This window comes from Lolium rigidum, chromosome 4, assembly GCF_022539505.1.
Source record: "Lolium rigidum isolate FL_2022 chromosome 4, APGP_CSIRO_Lrig_0.1, whole genome shotgun sequence".
Taxonomy (NCBI): domain Eukaryota; kingdom Viridiplantae; phylum Streptophyta; class Magnoliopsida; order Poales; family Poaceae; genus Lolium; species Lolium rigidum.
Window position 1 is genome coordinate 37,229,586 of NC_061511.1, and position 27,111 is coordinate 37,256,696.

General features: G+C 44.6%; 2 protein-coding genes and 1 long non-coding RNA gene across 4 annotated transcripts; all 3 read right to left on the reverse strand.

Annotated features, from left to right (window-relative positions):
• Positions 1-380: 380 nt before the first annotated feature.
• On the reverse strand, positions 381-1,747 carry LOC124646903 (ervatamin-B-like). The gene is made up of 2 exons (XM_047186945.1): positions 1,663-1,747; positions 381-995 (listed from the first exon to the last, which is right to left on the reverse strand). The coding sequence occupies exons 1-2, from the start codon at positions 1,745-1,747 to the stop codon at positions 397-399; spliced, it is 684 nt and encodes a 227-aa protein (XP_047042901.1). The 3' UTR covers positions 381-396.
• A 749-nt stretch (positions 1,748-2,496) lies between these two features.
• Positions 2,497-12,784, reverse strand: LOC124649738. Of its 2 annotated transcripts, XR_006986769.1 has the most exons (15): positions 12,707-12,784; positions 11,877-12,031; positions 11,092-11,371; positions 10,891-11,006; positions 10,658-10,768; positions 9,968-10,360; positions 8,397-8,609; positions 7,181-7,287; positions 6,823-7,085; positions 6,087-6,193; positions 5,877-5,998; positions 4,879-4,995; positions 3,447-3,631; positions 3,132-3,361; positions 2,497-2,981 (listed from the first exon to the last, which is right to left on the reverse strand). It is a non-coding gene; the product is annotated as an uncharacterized LOC124649738 (long non-coding RNA). The 2 variants fall into 2 exon arrangements; XR_006986768.1 differs by having other exon boundaries at positions 6,823-7,287.
• An 8,060-nt stretch (positions 12,785-20,844) lies between these two features.
• Positions 20,845-22,896, reverse strand: LOC124646905 (receptor-like cytoplasmic kinase 176). The gene is made up of 3 exons (XM_047186946.1): positions 22,510-22,896; positions 21,270-21,586; positions 20,845-21,180 (listed from the first exon to the last, which is right to left on the reverse strand). Exons 1-3 carry the CDS (start codon positions 22,574-22,576, stop codon positions 20,845-20,847), a joined length of 720 nt encoding a protein of 239 aa, XP_047042902.1. The 5' UTR covers positions 22,577-22,896.
• Between the last annotated feature and the right edge of the window lie 4,215 nt (positions 22,897-27,111).

Consider the following 27,111-nt stretch of genomic DNA (forward strand, 5'->3'; position numbering starts at 1 on the left):
ACTTTTTAAAATTAATCATGAAAATTGTGTCTAATTATCTAACGAAATAATGATGGTCTACAAATACAACGGTGATGTACTAGCGGCGTGTCACCCACACGCCACTAGAAGCAGTTTTAGCAGATCACTAGTATTGTTTTTACTATTGTAAAAGGTCCACACCTTCATTTCACACACATATACACATAACAAAACATGCACATATTATTATATAATCGCACAAACATAGATAGTACATCCCGTATCATAGTGTACGGTCGCATCGAACCAAAGCCCAACCAGCGGGTGCATATACTGCAGACAAGCAGCTTATTACAATCGCACATTACACATACAAAGCGCCATATAATAACATATACGGCGGGCGCACATATCAGATTAGACATACCCTAATCACTAGTCCATGATTGGGTAGACTCCGAACAAAGCGATGCCACAGAGGCCGTCCCTCCCGTCAGCTCCCTTACGCATGAAGAAGAAGCCATTCTGCCCCCACTCCTGCCCCCACGAGTTCTTCAGAATCCAGTACTCTTCTCCGGCGTCGGTGACCCCGTAGCCAACCAGTGTCACTGAGTGGTTGTGGCTGATGCTGCACGGACCCTTGTAAATCCCGGACTTGTAGCTCTGTATGACAGCCCCGCTCGCATCGATCCGCACGGCCACCGGCGTCTGTAGCACGGCCACCGCCAGCGCCGGCTCGCTCATCAGCTCCACGAAACGGACGCCAGTGACCTTTCCGATGCGGCGGGCGCCGGCGGGCGTGGTGCACTTCCCTCGCGCGGCCACGTACGGGTACTCGGCGGCGGTGACCAGGCCGCCCTTGGATTTGATCCAGTTGAGGGCGCCGTCCGGAGAGCCGCTCTTGCACGGTGACCGGAATGGGTCCGCCGAGACGCAGTCCAAGAGCTCCTGCACGGACAGGTCGACCAGCTCCCCGCCCTTTATTTTGTGCAGGCTCTCCACCGTCGCTGCCGCAGAGAACGCCCAGCAGCATCCTGTAGCTAGCAAAGACGTAGGCGCATACGTAGCAGGCTCGTGCTCGTGCGCCACCGAGCCAGAAAGGAAAGAGAAAGCGAGCGATGGCGGGGAAAGGGAAATCCGGTACAGCACGTGACGTGGTCTTTCAGCATTTTTTTTCTTTCAGGATCGACTAGAGCCGGAGCGCGGACTAGGCAGCTCCTTTCCTTGCTTGTCTCGATCTGTCGCTTTTCCCTTTTCTTCCTCTCGCGCGCGCGCGGGGCATGGAATCGAAAAAAAGACTAGGAACAAAACAAGGAACACTAGCTAGCTCGGCCAAGTCATTTTCTCGCGCGCGCGCGCATCTCCGATCAACAACAGCAAAACTAATCATTACTTCCGACTTTGCATCCCTAGCTTTGCGGCCTGAGCCAAGCATGCGTGGTGGAACAATTTCACATAGCTAAACTGAGAGGAAAGTTAATTAAACAGGCATGAACTCAACACACCTTACTGGATCGATCCATCCATCCATCCAGCACACGAACGAGTACCTCCTCGCCTCACGCGTGCCAGGTAGATCCACGGTGATCCGGCGTTCCGTCCCCTCCCCTCCCCTCCCCTCGCCAAAGTCCAAAGTCACAAGTCACAAGTCACGCGCTGCCCGGCGCGCGGCAACGCCACCATGGCCCTGTATTTATAAACCTAGTGTGGAGAGGTTGAGAGGGGAGAGCGGGAAGAGAGAAGATGACCAGGGCGCGCGTGGGGTATCTCCATCCCGTTCGTTCATTGCTGGTTGTTTAGAGCCATACGCTGAGATGCACGTACGGTCAAGATGATTAACCCCACGGATCGATGACATGGCACCGTGCATGCCCGCCGTACCAAAGAAAAGGAGAGACCCCCCGGCCGTAATCACTGCGTGCGTGAGGAGATCAGCGCCATGCCATAACTACGGGGCGCGCGGAATCCTAGCAGATCCGATAATTATGGGGCGACCCGATCAGTTTTCTCGTGTTTAGGATTATATAATCAGCCTCCCAGCTGGTTTGTTTCAACTAATTAACCAACCTTTTTTTCATGGGGATATAAACCTTCTTTATTCATTTTGGTGCTACAAGTCCGGACGAGATTGGGGTTAGCTAGAAACCTTCTTAATTTATTTTCCGGAGCTACAACTCTGGACAAGATTGGGAATATTTGTTGGAGCTACAACTCTCGCTAGCAAGCCAAGGATGTTGTGCTACCGGCCGGCAAGACGAGGAGATCACCGCCATCGTAGTCGGTCCAATAGTAAAGCAGTTGTTTGCTATGAAATAGCGTCAGATCACTTCCCACATCCAAGAATCAAGGAACAGCCGATTCAAGTCCCGGACATGAATCCCGTAAATCTTGTCTTTGGTATTTTGTTAATGAGCCTCTGTTTGTTTCAACCAATGAACCTTTTTTTTCATGGGGATAGAATCCTTCTTTCTTTTATTGGGGTTTAGAACTACAACTCTCGCTCGCAAGCTCTACAGGGCATGTATTCACTTGGACATACACCTAGAACTGAAAGTAACCGGAGCAAGCATGTCCTTGCGGGGAGACGATCTTAATATACTATCTAGGAGTTTTCATGGGCGCATGGCAATAATCATCAGGAAAACATGCCACCTAGTACAAGTTGTACAACAACTCTGAAATTATTGCTAATTAACAATGTTTACAACTTTGCAAGTCAAATCTCTGCTTCTCAACATCAGTGTGCAACATGCGCCTTGCAAGGACAATATGGCCGCTCTAAGACGTTGCTGCCCCCACCACCCAGCCTCCAGCAAACTCCTTAGCACAGAAGGGCCCCAACGACCGAGGTTGGTGAAGCCGCAGACCAACAAGCTCATATCCAGGCAGGAAACGCAGGCTCGTTCTCATCGGCATCGTTGGCCGGCGCGCCCTCCTCGTCGCGTGCCGTCTGCTGGTGGATTTCTGGAGGGTGGTGGTGTCAGCAACCAAGAGCCATGCCGAGCCGCTTAGCGTCCATCCTACATCAGTCACAACAAATAGAACATCAATAGAATATATAGACAACCGGAACCGAGAGCTGGTCATGCCACATATGAAGCGAATCAAGACATAAATCAGCAACCAGCACATTCCATCAAAATAAGAATTGCAAATACCAGAAAGCCAACCTGAATGCCAGCATGGCTATAGAAGTAGAAATCGAACTCTGACCTATGGTACATTCCTTAATAAATAGATCACCATTGGCTTGATGGTCGGAGCACAGAATAACCAAGGCTCAATTTCAATGCCATAAGGCACCCATAGGAGAGAAGGGCAGAAGCGGAACTCCATATAGGAGACGAAGAAGTACCATTTTCCTTATGGCTGGAACGATCTTTTCTTCAACCTCTTACACCTAAAATCGAAACATGCCACCGGTTTATTCTTCACTAGGTACATTCGACACAAGAGCACTATAGCATAAAAGTACAGTGACATACCTTAAGATTCTTCTTCGGAGTCAAAATCCATCGCATCTCTGTCAAAACAAATCGCATCTAGAGCTCAAACTCCGTTCTGGAAGACCAGGTCGATCTGGATCTTGGAGAACTTGTCGATCAACAGGCCAGTGGACAGCTTGTGGTTTTTCCTCCTTGCCATCCTTCTTTGCCGCACCGAGGGGGACCTACCAAGAGAAACTGAACATCTCAATGACCAGATACCATATTGAACAATTAAATACATGTGAAAAAAATCATTAACCAAATTTTATATAAATTCATTACTTATCCATGACTGGCTAGAAACCTCAAGAAAATATATCAATAGTGTTCAAAAGAATCAATATGAGAGAGCCCAACTGGAAAATATTTTCAGCCAACCTCATGTAATAACTAAAGGTAATCTTGGTATGTGAGCTATAAAGAGAATTACCAGTGTCATGGATTAAGAGCACATACAAGCTTAAAACAGAGAACCAATGAGTATGACCAAAGCCCAAAGGCAAGCCAATAGATGCTCCTTCACATATCAATGAACTACTTTGCTGTGACAAACACCGAAAAGTACTGCAAACGGAAGGAGGGTACGGTCACAAATATGCTACATGTATAGTGCACTAGCATATAACAAGATGTGGTACGTTAATACCTTACCATCCTTAGCCTCCATTGAAAAAAGATCTAACCTCTACTAAACATAATAAACCACTACAGGTGCAGCCCCAAACAAACAAAACCTTAGGCTGACAGAATCAAGATACCAAATAGCACAGATAATATAGTTTCTTAACTGTAAAATCTCTAACAGAAAACTCACTTTCCTATGTTATTTTTTTCACACAAAGCAAACATTTAAAGCTTTAAGCATAACTGATCTCTGCAGAGAAATACACAGGGGGAATCTGCAACAACATACTGAACTAAGAAAATATAAACAGCAAGGTTCAATAAAAAAGATACCCACACGAGTGAATATATCATGATGGGAGAATTTTCTTCATCAGAAGTGATAGCGCAAACATAAAACCCTAGACTATTTTGAATCTGACATCCTCTTATTGCTTAACTAGCACAATAGATCACTCTTAGGAATTAAAACAAACATGTATATCATGGTAGCAATAGTCACTAATAGTCAATTACTCCAGTCCCCTCGTTGGCATCCACTCAAACATTTGGCAAGCACAAAAGAATGGCACCGCATAGTGGCAAGTTTTAATCATTAACTGATTGAAAATGAGGGACATTTTAGACAGGCAAAAAAAAAATCAGAGCAACTTGACACGGGATGCAAGGAACTGGAGCCATGCTCTACACTGAACACAAAATTCTGCAGGACAAAATATACATGGAATGGAACTGGTACCCTCCAGCACACTCGCCAAGTATCTTGCAAAATACACCAAAGTACTCATGATTGATCGATCAGTACCTAGAGTTACGCCGGTTCGGCGCACATGGATCCCTTCTGAATGCTAGAATTGTCGGGTCATGCCGGATCCAGCGGCCATGGCTCTCTCCTGGCCAGCTACAGCTACACGGCTTCGTCCTGCCAACAGAATGCACAGCTTAGTACCAAAAGCACATGCTCACAGCCAGGTTACATGCTTGTAATAATAACTATCAAGCCACGTACCAGACTAAGAGGCATTCTAACTACAAAAGGGTCCACTCTAGTAAGAATATAAATCTAAAACACAGAGGTTAAAGTTTGAACTGCTAAGCTAGCAGCCTTGCACAACATTCAAAAAATACTGATTAAGTACTACTTGCATTTTATCCTAGCACATTGTGTGTAAATAGATGCAAATCCAGGCAGAGTTGGCATACATTCATATATACAACAATTACACATGCAATTGTCCAGGCGTCCAACAAAGCATTCCACTTTGATGACATTCGTTGAATCATGATAAAACAAAACAAATCATAAGTTTCCCCCCATGTTTGATACACATATTTTATGGGTCCTTTGCCTCTACTATTATGGTTGTGTGCATTATTGCATCAACCAATGCAGCGGAAGCCAGGACAAGCCTCTTTTCTAAAGAAAAAAACTTCCACTAATTAATTATTTCAAAGATCACGTCGTTTCTGAAATTTACACTAATTGATATAGAAAGGGTTATTATACTCAGCATAACTGATTTGAAATGGCTCATGAAAATTTCTAGAATACACAGCTTGAATGCATGATTATGATACAAGCTAGCGTTAGAGAAAACACCCTAAACATAAATATCACGGAAGATGAGCTAGAAAAACACTTGTTAGTATCACAAACGCAAAACCAAATCCTAGCAATATTACCAACACTAAACCAAACCGGTAAGTTATAGGCCCAAGGGCCAGAGCACAGAAGAACCATGGTTTGGTTGCCATTGTAGAAAAGAGCAAGTATGGGTATAGAAGAAGAAACCAAGAATTTACCTAACCCGGGAGTTAACCAAAACGGAAGTATGAGAGCATGCGAAGGTCTTCACAAAGTACCAGCACGCCTTGGGTTTTTTATGTACACCATATTCTGTCTCTACTTCGTCTAGTCTGTGTGGCTACAAAGAAAAGCATGGTGTATTAGTGATCGAATGAACACATCCTGGTATGATCATGAAAAAAAGAATAATGTTGACTCTAACTTACTTGTATGTATCTTGTTATTCACTTGATTCCTCCTCGTGAGCTGGCACTTCAACATCAACCTCCTTAAATAGGAAATAGATGTACTCAGAGTACATTTTCACAAAGTCCTGCAAGCAGCCAACATAAACAAATTATAACACGGCGAATGTTCAAAGTAGCATAATGTCTTCAATACAACATCTGGACAGAAGTAACTACAAAAATAAGATGAAGAAAATGATTGCACTTGGTCTTGAACAAACAATAAGAATTGTTCAGTCGAAACTGTGAATGACCCAAATAACAATGAATGTTCTCTTCAGGCTAGCAGCCTTAGAAGCTTTCCAAACCAACACCATAGCACATGGATCTCATGGATTGACTAAGGCCCACAAATATCGATAGCAAGGCAGGAAAAAAAATCACCTTCTCGCTTATTGCAAGGACTTGTCGCTAGTCATGCACTAGAACAACCAACTAGGCCTCAAGTACCAGCCACATTATAGACAAAACCTCTTAAACAGCAATAGCCAAAGCTATAGATTTAGCCCACACTAAATAGATATCAGGTTTAGGTCCACCAAACAAACCCCACAAGTTAACTAGAGAGAACACATCCCTCTGTTTTTCACCACACCGAGTGAAGTATGTGAAATTTATCATTTGCGAAGCAATCAAGAAAAGACGGTACCTGGCAGACCAACCCAAACCCAAACCGAATTTCATTACAAACAGACCATGAGTGAATGATTTATACCTAGCAATGGCAGAAGCACGTCGATGAGTATATACAGCAGTAACATCCTTGCATTATCGGTTAGGCCGGGCATCGGTTCTTGCGTGCATCCCGGCTATGAATGGCAGGGAGGACCGAGCAGAAGGGCATGTGTTGTGACGGTGTCGATGGTCGGTGGTGCCTGCAAGAGCTGCCATGTAGTCGCCAACGGATAGCGAACTGTGCAGCGCCTCCCGATGAAACTCTCTCCCACGTGTTGCACAAGATACTACTTCTCTACAAAACTGATGGAAAGGGTCATGCTATCATCAGCCACACAAACTGACCACTAGTAACATTGCAAGTGTACTATGTTGAAGCAATGGCAAAGTATTGTTACTTTGAGTCCCTCATCTGGAATGCCGCTGCTGCTCCTATCAATGACGCGACCTATCTGCTGGCAGAGAACGCACAGCTTGCAGCAGGCATGGATATATCAGTCTGAACCTGTAAGTGCAGAACTCTGAATATTTAGAAAATGGGAATATATATATCAACTCTGAATATTCATAACTCTTAAAGATTAAAAAGATTATGACAATATATCAACAAAGATCATGGTTTTTAAGACGTAGAGGCGGTTTAAGGCGATGGGGGCGCCTTAACGCCTAGGCGCTTAAAGTGAGGTGAAGCGACACCTTAGTACAGAAGCACAAGCATCAAGCAGCCAATCAGCTAAGTAGTACAGCACCACGGGCACACCACAAGCAGAGTAGGTGAGGGCGGAGAGGAAAGAGACCATGGGGGAGAGAGGGGAGCGATGCCTTGTTGCCCTGCTGGGAGAGGGCTGTGCCAGGGAAGGAGAGGCCCAGAAGTTTGGCCGGAGAAGGGAGGCTGGTGGAGGATGGAAGACAAGATCTGGCGAAGGAGGATGTAGGATGAGATCTGGCAGAGGAGGACCTGGCCACCTGAAAGCTCTCAATAGGTTCGATTTTGTCACTGGTCTGTTCCCTCTCTCTCTACCCTCTGTTTCCCCTCTATCTGGCCCCCAATTTCCCTCCTAATTTCTATGTTCCTACCATTGTTCCCGCTCGCCTCCAATGTTTCCCGCTCGACTTGTCCATGGCATCCAAAATCGGCCAGAGCACCGTCTTCCCTGCCTAAGCGAGGACTTGGACGCCTCAAAGGGCGAATTTGGATGCCTTACACAAGAGACTAAGGCTAGAACGAGGCCTTGCCATCTCCGGGCATTCGGACGCTTAAGCGTTGTCTAAGTGACACATTAAAAACCAAGACAAAGATCAAATTAATAGATGGACCCAACATAACTGTTCCTGCATAAGACACTTCATTTGAAAAAAAAAGTTACTCCCTCCATTCCATACTCATTGTTGCAGATTCAGATGTGTCTATATACAAAATGTGTCTAGATACATCTGAGTTAGCAACAGTTAATATGGAACGGAGGGAGTACTATAATGAAACCACTAAGTATCATTTCAATAAGTTCCTTGTCAAAGAATCTTGCTATGCAACACTGCAAATACAAAGTGCCATGCCCATCACCCTCAAGATGAGAAACTGATAAGAATATGACGTGTAGCATAGATCCATACTCAATGAAAACAGGGAGCATCAGCATGCTTGGGTCACCAGCTAGGTCCAAGCTAGAAGTCGATGTCCATCGTCAACACCAGCAAGAGTGTTTCTGCGGTCGCCACAGGCCTGCAAGCTGCAACGCTGCTTCTGCCCCAATTGATGACATGACCTGGTGGGCCAGTGTGCTCCTGGCACAACCCACATCAGACGGTGGACATAGCAGTCAGAACCTGTAGATGCACGCAGAACTCTGAATTGTTAGAAAACCGGAGTATTTGTGTCACATATATTACATCAAACCAAGTTATCTATGGAAGCAAGATTGCTACATGCAACAGGATGCCTAAAATACATTTAGAGCACAAGGAGAAGAACCTAGACAGACTTTCCATGCAATAAAAAAGACAAAAGAAAGCAACGACGAATACAAACAATAATCTCCAATTCATGGTAAGAACTAGGGAGTTGATATGGTTTAGCATATTACTTATCATTGAAAGCTTATTTTTCTCACGAAAGAGCGAGATAGAAGAACGACAACCTGTCCAGTAGAAATTTTCAAAGATGCATATGCAGACCATCTAATACTAGTACCTTGCAGTGAAAAGCATGCATGCATACCATCTAGTACGAATACCTTGTCATGATATTAGACAGACTAATATGCGAAATTAGAGAATCGGCTGACCATTTTTTTACCATGGAAACCGGTATATTCTCATTAATTAGATAAAAATCATACTCTCTAGAGAATTTACATGGAGCGAAGGAGTTAGATAATTTAGTCCTAAAAGCAAGAAAAACTAAGTATCGGCTGACTAATGACTAGGTGTCATTTATCAAGCGTTAAAAAATGAAATAAGCATCCATTGTCCAACCGCAAAACAGTGAAACTGTGCAGCAGGAACAATCATCAACCAAACTAAAAAAATAAATAGATTCCTCAAACCAGACATAAATATTCCCGACTACTGACTAGGTGACATGTATTGAATATCAAAAAAAAATTGAAATACACATCCATTGTCCGATTGCAAACAGTGACTATGTGCATCAGGATGAGTCGTCTAGCAAACCCGAAACACAATGAACAGATAGAACTAGAAATACTGGTGAATGCATGGATAAGCACATATGTTCATCAGTCAGCACTCAGGAGGGCACGACACGATGATCACAGAAAAAGGATACATGCATTAGTAGTATGTAAAAGCTCATGCTATTTTAACCTAGAACATAAGATTGACATCTCAACCATCCTTGGAATATAAACATGTGCAGATTTCAACAGTGAGGACCCGAAAGTCGTCCTAGGAGGCACACACATACACAGACACATGACAGTGAGGAAACTATTTGAACTTTTCCCCCTCCAAGGGCATGTTGCACAAAAAGCACAGAGTTGCACACGTATGTACTTTCACAACCATTTAACTACATTAGATAGGAAACCAACAAATTGCTGTCAATTCAGTTTGAAACAATTATTACAATTTAAAATCTTAGACTCTGTAGCACACTTAGTATTGCAGCTGATTGCAAATCAATGTTATACAAATGAGAAGATCATCCTGAAAGGACCACGTACCTGAGAACTGCAAGCCCTGAACAGCCTCCGCAGCGGACAGGCAAAACGCGCCACAGCAAAACCACCAGCGCTCTAGCACCACCTTCCTGGTCAGGGTAGAGGTGCAGCAACTGTAGATCCTTGTGCTGTGGCAATGCTACAGAACAAAATATGATTTTATTCAAATTTCTCTCTTGTAAACAAAAATCGAGTAGGCTATACCCATAAGCAATAAAATCATCGGCAAATCGAGCTATTCTGGTCATGCATCCCAGAAACATATCTACCTTCCCCCACGGGATCCCTAGTGTTGTAAACTAAAGAAGCATGAAAGTGATGCAATCTTGTCACTTTGAAGGGATGGAATCTTCTCACTTGGGCCTTGTCTACATCAAGTAAATATTGTCAATTAACCTGCACCCAAAGACCAGAAAAGCACGCCATTAAGCCATACAAATCCGAAGTTAGTTGACGAAGTAAGCCAAGATATGGAATAAATAGTGGAAAGTGAACTTACAAATGCTAGAACTAGCATTGTTCAAAAATAACTAAGCCTACACATGCTAGAATGTTAATCAAGAAATAATTACGCTAGAACTCTCTGAAATGAGGCCAGGCAAAATCCTTTCAAAAGCAAGAGTTAAACTTTTGCCCAGTAACTGAGACAGAGTTTAAATTACGTTTGATTGAGCCTTATAGAATACTGAATACCTGATATTTGGGGGAAGATAAGAAGCTGGAAGAATTCGATGTCGTAGTCCCAAACTTGAAGCGCTAAATATACAGACAGCGGCATCCATGAAGCTTGCATAAATCAGCTGACTATCACATGAGAATGTTGCATGTATTATTGGAGCAGAATTTACTCGAATAGGCCAATGAAAGCAAAGTTACGGTGAGCCACAAAACAACCTTCAACATGAAAGATAACAATGAATTTTTACCTGCTTGATAGGTTCTAGTGTTAAAGCATCGCTGATGGCAATCTGGGTCTCATGGACAACAAGACATGCAAAGAACTGTTTTTGCCTCTCCCACCATTAGTGTTCTAAACAAATATCTACAAGAGGAACAATCAGAAATAATAAAGATGGAAAATAAGTTGTTTCAAAGACATGATCTAATTAAGCAGTTGAGTGAATAACCTGGGTATCAGCTCCAGAGGATACCAACACATTTGAAAAGGCGAGACCGGTAATTTTGCACATGCTCGAGGAAGTACTGGCCATGTAGAAGGGCGGGCCGTCGACATCACCAGCAGCATGGCTGCGGCGACGGTTTTGTCGGCGGTGAACTACGACGGCCAAAGGCACCATACCAGAACGACCTGCACTGTGGCACAACAACCAGGTCGAGGCCTCCTTACTGCTCGAAGTAGACATGATACAAGGCATGCACGAACTGACTGTGGCTGATCTCTCCCTGCTATTACCAGTGCAGTGCATGGCAACAAAGTTCAGTCAGTAGACAGCCAATGCAATGCAATTGCTACTAATCAAAGCAATAACTCTCAACCGCAAAAAGATGGCAGCATAAGCGCATGATTAGCATGATCAATAGTTATTTAGCCAACACTCAGAAACTCAATTAGCATGAGATAGAAATGTTCCCAAGCATGACATTCGATATTTAATTATTCATCTTCCTCGTCTGTTCACTTAACTATGCAGATAAAGTATAGTAAAAGTATTGTGTGTGCGCATCGCCCAAATGCCAAATACTTTTTATTCCTAAAGCGACTGGCACCAGGAATGCAGTGAAACTAAGTTACCGTAATGGTACAATTCGATGCTGAATCCAAAATATACTTCCAGATCAATATATCGCTGAATTGAAAATTGGAAGATGTATACCAAGCATTAAAAGGTCAACCTGAATCACTTGATGTAGTAGGTCAGACTAACCAAACCAGAAGCTTGATTGCGCTCACCTGCTCGTGGATGGATCCAAATGGAATGGCCTCCGGAGCGGATAAAACGCCACTGTCCCCTCTGTGGGCCCCTTGCAACACGTCTTGTTGTCCAGCGCCCCGTCGCCGGCGTGCTGCGTCATCCCTCGTCCACGTGTGTGACACGGTCCATCAATCTTGAAAAAGAATGAAGCCAGACATCAGAACCAAAATAAAGTAAAGCTCACGACAAGAAACTTGGTATTAACATCAACACTACGTACATTATAGAAAAAGGGCAACTGGCAGTATATATTCATGAGCAACAAGTGCATACATACACCAAACATGACTGGTGCTGTGTAATTAATCCGCTGCAACTTGACAGACCTAGTGCTAGCCAAAAGAACAGATGAGTTGTAATGGAGGCCAAATGCTGAAGAGGAAAACAATCCAAGCTCACGCGTTGGCGAAGCATATCTACAACAGCAATTAGCAAGCATGTATCCAACCATAACGCATTTCAAGCTGGAGCCCAACCTTAGAAATCAAGAAGCTTTGCACCTCATCACACTTGAAGCTATGTGCTGGTAACAATTAATCTGGAGACCAAAAACAATCTAAATGGCACCAAAGAAAGCTAACTGCAGCAACTACAACAACGACAAGGATATGATCGAGGTTCCTCCTGCAGATTGGTAGGCAAACCCAAGTAATCGTCACTAGGACCAAACCCCCTATCCCTAGAACTCCATGGCACACCACAGACTATCCATGTTTCTCAGCTCCTAGCACACGGACATGATAAACGCTGCAGGTTAAAAAAAAATTCTTTTTTTTGCAGGAATACAGGAAGGAGGAAAGGGCCTCACCTGCAGCAGCTTATCGTGTAGGTTGCCGCTGGCAGCAGCGCGGGGAGGAGCACCGGGTCGAACTTAGGCAGCAGCAGCTCGTTGGCGCCTCCCTGCCTGCGCCGCCGGGAGCTCCAGCCTCCAGCCACCCTCTCGCCGGCCGATGTGACAAGTGCGGGCGACGGCGGCCGGCGAGCTCGACGAGGCCGCGTGCACCGACCTGCCGATGCACGCCGGCGCCGACGAGCAAGCCAGTCACGCCGCCTTGTTTCCGTCGTTCTGAGATGCAGGAGGGAGGAGGGGAACCGGCCGGGGGCGCCGCTAGTCTAGTCTGCCGGGGAGGAGCGGCTAGGGTAAGAGAGAGAAGGAGCCGGGGCCGCCGGGGCCGTGGTCGGCGGCGCGAGGAGCCACCGGAGATGGTCGGGATCTGCCGGAGACGGAAGGTGAGTGGTGTGGTGTCGCTTGGGGTTGGTTGGGTAGACTAATTGATGGAGTTTGCGCCCATTAGGGGCTAATTAATGGACTTCCCTGGCCTGACTTGTAGTTACAATTTTATTGCCATTTTCATTATCGACTTTATTATTTTAAGGTAGCTGGCAACACATCAACATTTGAAACATGCGATCCAACATGTATGGAGTACTTGTAGCATCTGAGGATGCATGCCTCTGGTATGTACAGCCGCATGCAACATGCCAATGCATTGCACCCATGTCACCATCGTCACACTTTTCATGCCGACGATAACTTCAAAGAAAAAACAAAAGATTATTATTGTTCCCGGAATATTTTGTCAAACATATCCCTTCGAGTCCCGGGATAACACGGATATATGATTATATGATGTAGACCCGGACATCTAGAGTCTCGGTGATGGCGGAGGAGGAACTGTTACAGGGTCAAGACTGTGTCGTACAAGTCATTGTCACATCCTCCGAAAGGCGAGGATGAGTTGAGCACAAATCGAGATGTTGCCTCAAGCAGAATGCTAGGCTCTAGTTTCATCGAGACCACGGAATGATCCACAAGGATCAGTTAGTTAGACATCGAGAGTGTCTCTCGCACTATTGGAATGCGTTCGATTGAAAGGACTACCTTAATTGTGACACCAAAGTCTCGTGGACGTAGATGGGGACTTTATTGGGGCACGAGGGTAGACCCGGCGCGGCTGGGCTATTTAATTGTCCACACAAGTGGTTGTCGTCCTCCCAAAGGCGAGGATGAGTTGAGCACAAACCGAGATGACGCCTCAAGCAGAATGCTAGGCTCTAGTCGTTTCATCGAGACCACGGAAATATGATCCTAATGGAGTTGGTTTTCTTTGTTTTTTCATAGATCAAACGACGTGGTAGTTTTCCAATTTAAGTTTGGAATCTTCCTCGCCGGTAGTCCCTTTTCACCAATGAGGTGCTACTTTAGACTTCTGCTTTGGCTTTTCCTATCCGCACCACACTTATATACCCACAAATATCAGGAACACATGCAATAATAGTGGGAGGGTTTTAGACCCTTCCTCTCCCAACTTGAGGTGAAACCCTCTTCGTCACCCCCACAACTTCTAACCCTAGATTTCCTTCCAAAGTGATGATTTCATGTGAATCTTCTTTTTGTTTTTTGTCATGGTAGGTCCAAGGAACATGAAAACCCCCAAAAGAGGTGAAGCTATTACGGTAGTTGGGTTGGTAGCCTCGAAGTGGGAGTTTTGTACTATAAATGTGAAATCTTCCTCCCGAGCTGTAATTTTTGCGAATGAGGTGGCGCTTTGAAATTGTGTATTGGATTTTCCTCTTCACACCACCCATATATACCCATAATTTGATCTCATACAACAAGGATAGGGCTTCCGACAATTCCTCTCCCAATTTGAGGGGCAACCCTATCCCATGGGTCCCGTGATGTCTACCCCTATATTTCCTTCTAACATGATGATTCATTGTGACTGTACGTGTTTGCATTAGTGTAGAGTCCAAGTTCTTATAAGAGTTGAGTCGGCGACCTCGAAGTGGGAGTTTTGTACTAAAATTCCAAAATTTTACTCCGGGGTAGTCATGTTTGCGAACGAGGTGCCATGTCGGAGTTTTATATTTGCTATTCCTCTTCACAACACCCTTATATACACATATTAGGATCGCATGCAATATGGGGAGGGTTCTTACCCGTTCTCTCCTAGTTTTAGGCGAAACCTTGTTCCATGGGCTCTGATGCGTCTATCCCTAGATTTCCTTGTACACCGTAAATCTAGGTGTAGGTATAAGTTTTTCGAAGGAGCATGTAAACCCTAAACCCTGGCTACACCATAGTCCTTGTACCTTCATCCTAGCTAGATCTAAATGCTTGACCTATACTAGAGCTCTAGACCCAGGGTATAAACCAAAGTTAGTGTCATGATAATAACATCGCGAATAGTGGGAGAGTTTATAGGCATTTTCCTCGCCGGTAAACCCTTTTCACGAATGAGGTGCTACTTTAGAGTTATGTACTAACTTTTCATATTCGCACCACACTTATATAGCCACAACTATCAGGAACACATGCAATAGTGGGAGGGTTTTAGACCCTTCCTCTCCCAATTTGAGGTGAAACCCTCTTCGTGACCCCACAACTTCTAACCCTAGATTTCCTTCCATAGTGATGATTGCATGTGAATCTTCTTTTGTTTTTTGTCATAGTAGGTCCAAGGAACATGGAAACCCCCAAAAGAGGCGATGTTATTACAGTAGTTGGGTTAGTGGCCTCGAAGTTTTGTACTATAAGTAGGAAATCTTCCCCCCGAGTAGTATTTTTTGCGAATTGGGAGCTTTGAAGTTTTGTATTGGATTTTCCTCTTCACACCACTCATATATACCCATAATTTGATTCCATACAACAAGGGTAGGGCTTCTAACAATTCCTCTCCCAGTTTGAGAGGCAACACTATCCCATGGGCCCCATGATGTCTACCCCTATATATATTTCCTTCTAACATGATGATTCATTGTGATTGTGTTTGTGTTAGTGTAGAGTCCAAGTTCGTATAAGAGTTGAGTCGGTGACCTCGAAGTGGGAGTTTTGTACTGAAATTCCAAAATCCTACTCCGGGGTAGTCATGTTTGCGAACGAGGTGCCACGTTGGAGTTTTATATTTGCGATTCATCTTCACAACACCCTTATATACACATATTAGGACCGCATGCAATATGGGGAGGGTTCTTACCCTTTCTCTCCCAGTTTTAGGCGAAACCTTGTTCCATGGGCTTCGCTACGTCTATCCCTATATTTCCTTGTACACCGTAAAGCTGTGTGTAGGTATAAGGTTTTCGAAGGAGCCCATAAACCCTAAACCCTGGGTACACCATAGTCCTTGTACCTTCATCCTAGCTAGATCTAAATGGTTGACCTAGACTATAGCTCTAGACCTAGGGTATAGACCAATGTTAGTGTCATGAGAATAATGGCCCGAAAATAGAAGTTCAAAAGGAGATACACAAAAGGAGGACAGGAAATATTTTCTCTCTATGGCGACATCATTGTCATTACCAGCGGTGACACAAACAAAGGAATCCTCGTGCTGCCACCTAAGAACTAACCACTGCCCTTTTCCAGGACGCTACCACCGATGACACCTTTGTCGCCATGCTCGAAGGAGTGCCACCAACGATAGTTTGGAGGAGATATGTAAAATACCGGTTCTCTCCGATATTTGTTGCGATGAGCAGCAAGACGGAAGTGCAAGATGCTTCACACACCATTAGAGTAAGAATAATAGTGTAGCCAGCGGCCGGCCATAGCGATTTGCCATGTCATCTATAGCAAAACCTATAGTCAGCATGTACTTTAGTTGGTCATAAAAATAGACTATTTCATCAATACATGGCTCACCTTTTGCGCGCACAAAATGTCTAGGAGCACGTGATAGTACAACCTTTTGCATTAGAGATCACTTAGCTTATCTCTCCTCTAACTAAACAAAAATATATAGTAATATTTTATATTTATTGACAGATGATTGGATCTTATTCATTTTTATCGATGACATAAACTCCGGAAATTATGTCCGTATAAATCACGGTGAGACACGCTGAAAATTAACGAGGAGATGGATGCATCGGATAGATTGCCTGCCATTGTGGGCGGCACAATTTCCATGGGTGGGCGGCACAATTTCCGTGGGTTAGACTGCCCTAATTAATTACTGGTCTGGCATTGTGGGCGGTACAATTTTTATGGGTTAGATTGCCCTAGTTAATTACTTGCCTGTCATCTAAGGCGGCACAATTTTCGTGGGTTAGTTATGGCACGTAAGTGTGGTGTGGTGAGGAAATCCAACCGATTAAGGTGGCACCTTAGGAAAGCACAAATTAATCGCATGTCCATTCCACTGTCTCTCGCCACCGCCTGCTACCCAACTCCCGCGGCCACCCATGCCGACGCCGCTCGCCGGCCAAGGTCCCCGCCGATGCAACACTCCAGCGCCTCTAGTCGCGGCTCCCCTGCCGCCTGCGGCGTGACCGCGGCTCTCCACCATGGCGGCCGGCGAGGGAAGACGGGGAACGCGCGGAGGAAGGACTGTCGATCGCCTCCCTGAACTGACTTCCCCAACCTGCTTCAGACCCTAGCTCCGGCGTCGAGGACGACGACGCCCAACCTCGCGCGGTGCGGCTGGCCGTCACCGTCGATTCAACGGCCGCGACAGCCGCTGCTCGTCCACGGAAACCTCAAATTCCGCCGCCGCACACCTGCCTCGTCGGCGTCTTCGCGGGGTGCCCAACGCCATGAACGCGGCCGTGAGCGCCGGATGGGGCGTGCCCACATCCAGGAGCACCTCTCGCCACCCAAAGGTTGAAAATTTCTACCTTTTTTTTTTCTCGCGCGAGAATCGACCCCATGCTCGGCCCCGAATTATTTTATGAGCTGCTTCTGCTGCGTTCTAGATCACTCTGGATTTTCCTTCTTGTGCTGCCTCGTTCAAATTCACCTTGAATACAAAATCGAAAGAATTTTTCGCACCTGCATGAAATTGAACTGGTTTTCCATGTACATTCGTTCTAGGTGCCCTGCCAAGAGTGCAAACCACCCCATGCCCATGAGTTCACTGTGGCGTGCAAGGGCAGCTGGTGAGCTTCTTCTTTGACTCCGTGGTTTTCGGTAATTTTCTGATTTCTCTCCTTTGTCCTCAAGCTTCGTGGTAGTGGAGCCTGCTGGAATTGTTGCAAAGCTCTCTCCAGAATCTGGTGAAGAACACTGTGCGCGGCTAAATGGATGCTTTAGCTTGTCTCTGTTTGCATTGCGCGATGCTTTCTTACGTCCGTGCGGTAACATGGGATCACATCTGCCGCCGCATTCTGCTTTCTCGTATATCCATCGACTGATATTTTATCATCTGTGGTAGTTCAATATCACATCGATGGAGCAGGCTATCTTTTCTGGGCCTCAATTGTGTTTTGTCCTATGTTGCTTTGCAATCGTATAAGCCTTAAACCTTTTTCTGCTTGTCGATGGCAATCGATTTCACAAATCACATCCAATGCAACAAGAAAAGGCAAGGGAAAACATAGCAGCTCGCCTATATTTTCTGGGTCGCTTGAACCCGAGATCACTTATATGCTATCTCATGATGTTTGTTGAATAATTGTTCTTGTGATCTGTGTATGTGCTATGCATACTAATCCTCGTTTCTTTTTCTAACATGTGACATGCACATGTGTATGCGGTCATGTCACCGAGCTGCTGCTCTTGCTGACCACCACTCCGACCTGCTGCTACCGGCGATGGCTTCGGTGGCGCAACTGCTGCTGGGCTGGCCAGAGCCTCCTGCGCCTAGAGTCATGGTAAGAATAGAGCCAACACTCTCACTAGATCAGTAGACTCGTGTCAATGTGTTGAAATGCGGGAAATGCTGCAGTTCTTGCTGATTCCTAGGGCTTGCACATAAGCTAGTTTGTTAAGTGCACATAGCTAGCTTAGCTAAGCTAGAATCAAATTGCACAAGCACCTGAGAGCTTCCTTTTCTTCCATCTTTTTGTTAATTATTCAAGAAAATAAGATAACTGATCTAATAAATCTTGTTGAAAACAATACAGATCTGCGAAAGGCGTGGCGAATTTTCGAAAAATCTTGCTGATTGATATTTGATTCGATTAATTAGGTTGACCATGTTTTATTTTCTTGATCTGAATTTTCCATGGTTCTGCGAATCATGTAGCTATCAGCTCATTGTCTCACTTGAAGTATACCTCTTGAGTTAGGCAACGACACATGAACTGTATATCCTGGTACTGCTGAAGCTATGCTAGCTAATTCCTTGTACTAATGCGTTGTTGATTTATGAACTACCATGGTTTTTAGTTTGACTTGAATATATGCATCAGAAGCGATTCCCCATTTGTGATATGCAAGATAGGGATTATCCTATATGTACTTGTTGACTCAATTGTCGTATGTGCACACGCTGTTGTTATAAGTGCTTAACATTGTTGGTATCCAAACATTTGCATTTATTCGTCAAAAGAACTTCAAGGATTTCTACATATAAAATGTTTAGGTATTGCCTTGCAAGAACTGCAAGTGGATCTGATTTTTTAATTTCTGATACATACTCGTTGTTGTTTTATGTATGATTTGGTTAAAATATATTGTTAATGTGGCCCTATGCAGCTTCATCCTGGCAGCCATATGCATCATTGTGATGCAGAGGCTGGGGTATGCTCCCCATTTCGAAAAAAAAATGTAGCTTCATCCTGTTAATAATAGCTCAGACGTGGCATCTTTGGATACCCGTGGATCAATTCTATTGTGTAAAACAAGAAAATTCTGTTTCTAATTAAGTAGGTTGTATTCCCTTTGATGAATCCTTAGTCCCTAATGAAAGGATGTGTTGAGAATGTCTAAGCATCTGTCTCCTCTAGGTTGCAGTTTCTTGTTATTTACATGTGTACTGTTGACTTGCCTAATTCTTAGTCTCCTATAGTATGATTAGTCCAATATGTTGTCCCAAGGCCTGTAGTATGATTAGTCCAATTTAGGCAAACTGAATGTTTTACTGTAGAATGGCTGAGTTCTTACTATTTGGTCCACTCATCCTGGTAAAATTTGTCCATCCCATCTCTCATTTGGATGTGATTGTTTTGAGAAGTTGTTGTGACATGTTATCTGGTCCAAGATGTGTGTCGTATTTTCATTTCAGTTCACTTGCTGTAGTTTTTGTCGGTGCAGCTGCAATCATGCGTGGATGCATAAGATTACATGTCCAGGAGATTGACGACATTGCGACCTCGACTCCGCCGTTGATGAGCTCGTCATCTTGGTCACTCAAAGGTTGAATTCTTCCTTTGGTCGATCTGGAATACATTGCTACCATGCTATCACTGGATTAGAAGACATGTGTTCATGTGTTGAAATACGGGAAATGCTACATTTCTTGGTCATTCTTAGCGCTTGCGACCATGGTTTTGAAGCCGTCTTAAAGCGTTTTGGTGCCGCCTTTAAAACCATGCTTGCAACATAATGTCTCAATAACACGCTCGTCTTAATCAGTGGGTTCTATTTATTCTTTCTCTAGGCTACGAAAATCCAAATTATCATGCATAATGACTTGTTTTATTGGTGACTGTTAGCAACATAATAGCTCAATATGATGTTCTTAATTAGTGGGTTTATTCTAATCTCTAGTTTATTTAAGCTATGGAAATATGGTGCATAATGACTTGTGCTATTTTTTGTCATACTGATGCTCCTTTGGTAACTATATGTGGCGATTTGGGTGTTAAAACAAAACAAATATCCCTGTTTTTTCTGTGTTAGTGTTGGCTGCAATTGTATCTCTCTAATCTAGTGCTAGTTAACCCGCGATCTGCAATTGATCAAGCTAGCTAAAGCCTTGTATTTGTTGTTGTGAAAAGCTGATGCCTTGATCTATGTTGACGAGGATGTGCCCTAAGCTTGCGGTTGTAATGTTGATGATAGTTTCTGAATTTGATCTCCATGCACAATTAATTAACTTGCATGCTTGAGCTAGTAGGAAAGATAAGAGAAAGTGACGGAAGCAGCTGGGAATTTTGGAAACGGAGGTGTTTGATTCGCGATTTGCCGTTCTTCGTGTATGAACGAATCGGGAGTTTCGAGGAACGGAAGTGCCCGTGAGATTGATTTGATTTGTTTCTCATCTCTTGAGGCCGGCCGGGCTAAGGAAACGAGGGAGTAGAGTATGTCGCGGCCGGCCTCCTCTTGCATTCATGCGGCGCAGGTCGGATCAACTTGCATGCGACAGTTTGATGTGCAATTTTCATAACCCTTGCAATGTATTCTGGTGCGGCATTACCATATGTCCCCATCACCCTTGTACACGAGAAGCCATACAAGCAGCAAAAGGCCAGACACTTACTCCTAAAGAGATGATTCTCTAAACTCCCACGAGGCATGAACTCGTAGACAAGAAGCCGTTGTTCGTCTTCGACACAGTACCCGATGAGCTTCACAAGATTCAGGTGTGATAGTTGTCCAAGGTAATTCACTTCAGCCTGCGCCCCAAAGGAACAGCAAGTTATACACAGTGCAAAACTGAAATAAACAGAAAATTCCACTGCCAAGGAAGGAATCTGTCACTAACCAGCCATTCCCTATGGCCCTGATAGCCTTCCTGGTTAAGCTTCTTGACGGCAATGACCATCCCGGTGCCTGGCTTAGTCGGTGCAAGGGTCTTCTCATCGATCCACCCCTTGAAGACTGACCCAAACCCTCCCTCCCCTAGCACACTATCCGGCCGGAAGTTTCTCGTGGCGGTCCTCAGCTCACTGAAGGCAAAGGCCTTGACATTCGCCGACTCGAGAATCTCGCCCTCGCTGCGTGGCACTGACGCAGCCGAGGCATAGCTGCTGGAGTTGCTCAAGGCTGCCCCATTCCTGCTAGCGTACTTGGAATTCGTCCCTGAAAATCATACGACATGCAGAGATCAGAAACGATTCACTCGCATTTCAGCGCAGATAAGTAGTTGCTCCTTGCACCATTAATCTTACTTGCTTTAACAATGAACAGACAAAAAGGTCCATCATGGATAAGTTACTAGGTCATGCTAAATTACTGACTTTTCCTCTTTAATTTTGGCTCAGGAGAAGAAAACTGAGCATCCAGCACAGGACAGTCAATAACATTGAAGAAAAATAGATGGATTTAGCCAAAAGTATATATAGCAGCAAAATTCGAGCTTCCCTCTCTGTCTAACGCTACTCTGGTTTGAACTGGACACTCGGGCGGAATCAAAAGAAAAGTCAGACAAAGTAAACTGTAGCATTTACATTGGAAGCTTCCTCTGCTAGCTAGCTAGCTAGCTAGGCTCTGTAAGGGAAGACTTGATCCACACACATGGAACAGTCCAAGAAGAAGACTCTGCCCTCAGGGTAGATATTTTTTAAAGCAGGGGGTTGAATTTCGGTAGGAGCCAAATTAAGTTTGTGGATTTATAGCTTTGTCTATCTTAGCATCCAGAATCAGAGAAGAGGTCTAGCACATGCTGCTAATGATTGATTGAGTAATTGAGAAATGAACCGGAGAGGAAAACGACCAGGCATGCTGCTGCCATGTTGGGCACAAGAAAATTGTTAGCTAGTAGGAGCCAATCCTTAAAAAAAGAATCATTTTTGAGACCGAGCCGGTCCTAATTAAGTCTGTGATCAACGACTGGGTTAACGGATTAGGCTCTTGTTCCCTTTTTTTTCTCAAAGTAAGAAACTTTTTCAGCATCGGGGGTAATCGATGGGCGCCGCAAATTAGTGCTCGAAGTATGCAATTAAGTAGTATTAGGAGAAATCTGGGGGCGGGGGCGGGATCGGAGATGAGATGAGATGAGGCACCTGAAGGCGAGGAGGAGGAGGTGGTGTCGGAGCTGATCTTGGCGCCCCAGCCCCAGCAGTTCCCCATGGACCGGATCGACCGATCCGGCGGCCGTCGAATCCGATCGCCGGAGCTCAAGAACGGCAGTGGCAGAAATCAGCGAGCAGAGCAGCCGAATCGGAACTCCAGGAGGCTCCCCGCTCTCGAACTTTGCGTGTCGCCGCTACTCTACTTTTTTGCTCGCCGAGCTCGTGCTCGTGCGCTGGCCTCTCCAACTTTCCCTCCCACCGAGCGGAAAGGCGAGCGAGCGATGGAGAGTGGAGGCGGGGAAAGGGAAATCCGGTACTTGTGCTGCTGCAGTTGCTGCTTCTAGAAGGGCATCAATGGCGGGCAAGAGGAAAGGCAGGCGAGAAAGAGAGAGGCGGCGCGAGTGCTGCTGCGGTTGGGGAGAAAAGAGGAGCCGCACATGTTCACCCGCATCGACACGTCGGCGCTCGGTGACGTGGTCTTTTAGCATTTTTTTTTGTACTAAACAGTATCATCGTTTTATTTCTGCTGGCTATAGCACGCTCAAACTTATCGGCGCCAGGAAATTAGAGTACTATCTCCAACTCACTCTCCCGTACGGCCGTACAGCGTCCGGCGCAGGTTTTAAGAACCGTATAAGAGGCGCCAGCCGAAAAAATGCAAAATAGGACTTGCCGGCATCCAGCCGTTTATTACAACTTAAACAAACGCCAGAGATGAGGATTGCTAGATGTTCGTCGTCTCCAGCGACGTCCCTGGTAGCAGCCGCGATAACGAGCTCCTCGTCCATAAGCGCAGCCATGACGTCACCGTCGTTCGAGTCCATCGCCTTGGCAAATAGCCGAACACCTCGCGTGCAAGGTGGGAGCATGGTGGGGATGGAGGTAGCAGTGGTGGCAGGAGCGGGTGAACGACAACGGGGGGGAAGGGGCGACGAGGTGGCGAGGGTTGCGGCGGATTGTATGCGTCGATGGAGTGGGTTCCTACCGGCGGCAATGGACCGTCGTGTCGAGGGGCGGTCGCGGCGGTGACATCCAAGATGAGAGGTGGTCGTGAGGCGAAGGAGGAAAATATTTGTGTATTTTTTTGGCTCTAGTCGCCGACAAGGTTGGCCCGCGGCGTTTTCTCGCCACGCCGGCGCTCCCGCTAGCCCCCTGTAGATTGGGATCGGCGGGGGCGCTAGATAGAGAGTTGGGTCGCGCTGGTGAAAAAACAAATTTAAGGGCCGTGGATGGGCGTTCGCTTTCGTGTTGGCGCCCCCCAATCGGCTATTGGGGGCTTTTGGGAGGCCGAGAGGGGATGCTCTTAATACTCTACGATCAAAATGTTGCTGATTATTAAATTATGATTCGTGTGATCATGTGGTGTATATATTTCTACTGTACTAATAATATTAACATAGAGTGGTTAGACTGGTTAACTAATTAAACAAAATTCCCCTAGAAACTACTAAATTGAACAAAATGGGTCAATTGGGCCGCCACACTCCATTTTTTGCATCAATTTATCCGGTTGATACATGTCTGTGCATATACATTACTCTCTGCGTTTAGAAATAAATAATTAACTTAACTTTTTTTAGATACGAAGGTAAGGAACGGAAGAAATGTTAATACCGCAGATAGATAGTCGTCACGCGAGAATTTTTTAGCACACAATTATCATGCTTGTGTCACCGTTAGGATTCCATACGTGGATCGTCGATCGTCATCTTATTTCTTGTTTGCGCTTCTCGTCAAGGTCGACAATGTCCTGTGCGTTTGTGAGACTTTGCATGATCGTACAGATGTACTGTAGTATGCGTTGTATATGCAAGGATATTTTGTTCTCAAGTGGAACACGTCATGATCTAGATATACGTACTGACCAAATTCATGCACGAGGGACGATTCATGCACCAGAGATACGACTTGCATGCTGGGGTGCACATCACAGTTCGCGGTCACACGAAAATACGGTATATTCACGGGATATATATTTGGGTAGGTATGCTTTCTCCCCGTGATTACTCAAATAGAAGAAAATAAAAGTCGAGTAGCTACGTGCACAATTGTCAAAATGATAAAATATTATGTTTCCCTTTCCATGAGCTTGGCAGCGATCGATGTGCTTACATTTGAAGTACTACCATGGTTTTATTCTCATGCTATGTTGATCCCAGACACGCACGGCCGCACGCTCAAACTTATCGGCGCCAGGAAATTATATACAATGTGTTGCTGATTATTAAATTGTGATTCTTGTGATCATGTGTAGTACTACTTATACGATAAATAATAGAGTGGTTAACTGAATTAAATAAAATTGGTCAATAGGGTTGCCACATGTTCATTTTGCATTCCTACTTACGCCGCCCCTTTGAATATGTATTTTGTTTGTGAACCTACCCCTGGGTACATGAATCATACCCCCTTCGTACCGATTTTATTAGGCATTCAATTCCTTCAGAAAAAAATACATCAATCTGGTCAATAAAATATTATGAGATATATGCTACAAAACATTTGATTTATAGTCAAGAGATGTTTTCAATTGTATAACTTTCATGGTATATATTTTATTGAAAAATTAATGTTTAGAGTTTTAATTAAAAAATGGTTTCCTGAATTTACTATCTGCTGAAAAAAAGAACTAGATGTTAGATGTTTGTGCATCTCCATTTTTGCAACTATAAGAACGTTGAATGAAATTCAGTGATATGGTGTTGACTGCAATAAAGTTTCAGAGTTGCAGTTCATTCCTGGAACTGGAAAGAGCAATACAGGCATAAGAGTAGTACTGAATCACTACATAGACCTAGGACTCAAGGTTGCTATCATTCTAGATCGCGCCATGAACATATCGAATCCAGCAGGAGCTCTTCATCATGGGTTTTCTTCCGTCCAAGTCGGATAGTGCTTCCTACTGTCGTCTTCAACGCAACCCTTCTTCACCAACATTGTCATCAACAATATCATCGCTGCGACGACGATTGCCACACCTCCACCAGATCGGAATGTGCAACATATCCCGATTTGCTTAGTGATGGATGTTGTATCGTAGGCCCTGCTAATGTTCATGTTAATTAATGCATCTAGTGTGTTCGAGTTTCACATATTAGTAATTACTGTCATCATGTTTACCTTTTGAAATTAATCATGAAAATTGTGTCTAATTATCTAACAAAATAATGATGGTCTACAAATACAACGGTGATGTACTAGCGGCGTGTCACCCGCATGCCACTAGAAGCAGTTTTAGCAGATCAGTAGTATTGTTTTTTACTATTGTAAAAGGTCCACACCTTTATTTCACACATATACACATAACAAAACATGCACATATTATTATATAATCACACAACATACATAGTACATCCCGTATCATAGTACATGTACGGTCGCATCGAAAAGCCATCGCTGGCACAACCAGCGGGTGCATATACTGTAGACATGCAGCTTATTTCAATTGCACATTGCACATACAATGCGCCACAATTAAAAACATATACGGCGGGCGCATAGCTCAAGCTACACGTGCCCTAATAACTAGTCCATGATTGGGTAGACTCCCCACATGGCGATGCCACAGAGCCCCTCGCGCCCGTCAGCTCCCCACATGGTGACCAGGCCGCCCTTGGATTTGATCCAGTCGAGGGCGCTGTTGGGAGATCCGCTCTTGCACGGTGACCGGAATGGGTCCGCCGAGACGCAGTCCAAGAGCTCCTGCACGAAAAATTAATGTTTAGAGTTTTAATTAAAAAATGGTTTCCTGAATTTACTATCTGCTGAAAAAAAGAACTAGATGTTAGATGTTTGTGTATCTCCATTTTTGCAACTATAAGAACGTTGAATGAAATTCAGTGATATGGTGTTGACTGCAATAAAGTTTCAGAGTTGCAGTTCATTCCTGGAACTGGAAAGAGCAATACAGGCATACGAGTAGTACTGAATCACTGCATAGACCTAGGACTCAAGGTTGCTATCATTTTTACGTCACAAAATGTACAAAGAAAAACAGAATGAATAGATCGTGCCATGAACATATCGAATCCAGCAGGAGCTCTTCATCATGGGTTTTCTTCCGTCCAAGTCGGATAGTGCTTCCTACTGTCGTCTTCAACGCAACCCTTCTTCACCAACATTGTCATCAACAATATCATCGCTGCGACGACGATTGCTACACCTCCACCAGATCGGAATGTGCAACATATCCCAATTTGCTTAGTGATGGATGTTGTATGTAGGCCCTGCTAATGTTCATGTTAATTAATGCATCTAGTGTGTTCGAGTTTCACATATTAGTAATTACTGTCATCATGTTTACTTTTTAAAATTAATCATGAAAATTGTGTCTAATTATCTAACGAAATAATGATGGTCTACAAATACAACGGTGATGTACTAGCGGCGTGTCACCCACACGCCACTAGAAGCAGTTTTAGCAGATCACTAGTATTGTTTTTACTATTGTAAAAGGTCCACACCTTCATTTCACACATATACACATGACAAAACATGCACATATTATTATATAATCGCACAACATACATAATACATCCCTTATCATAGTACAGGTACGGTCGCATCGAACCAAAGCCCAACCAGCGGGTGCAT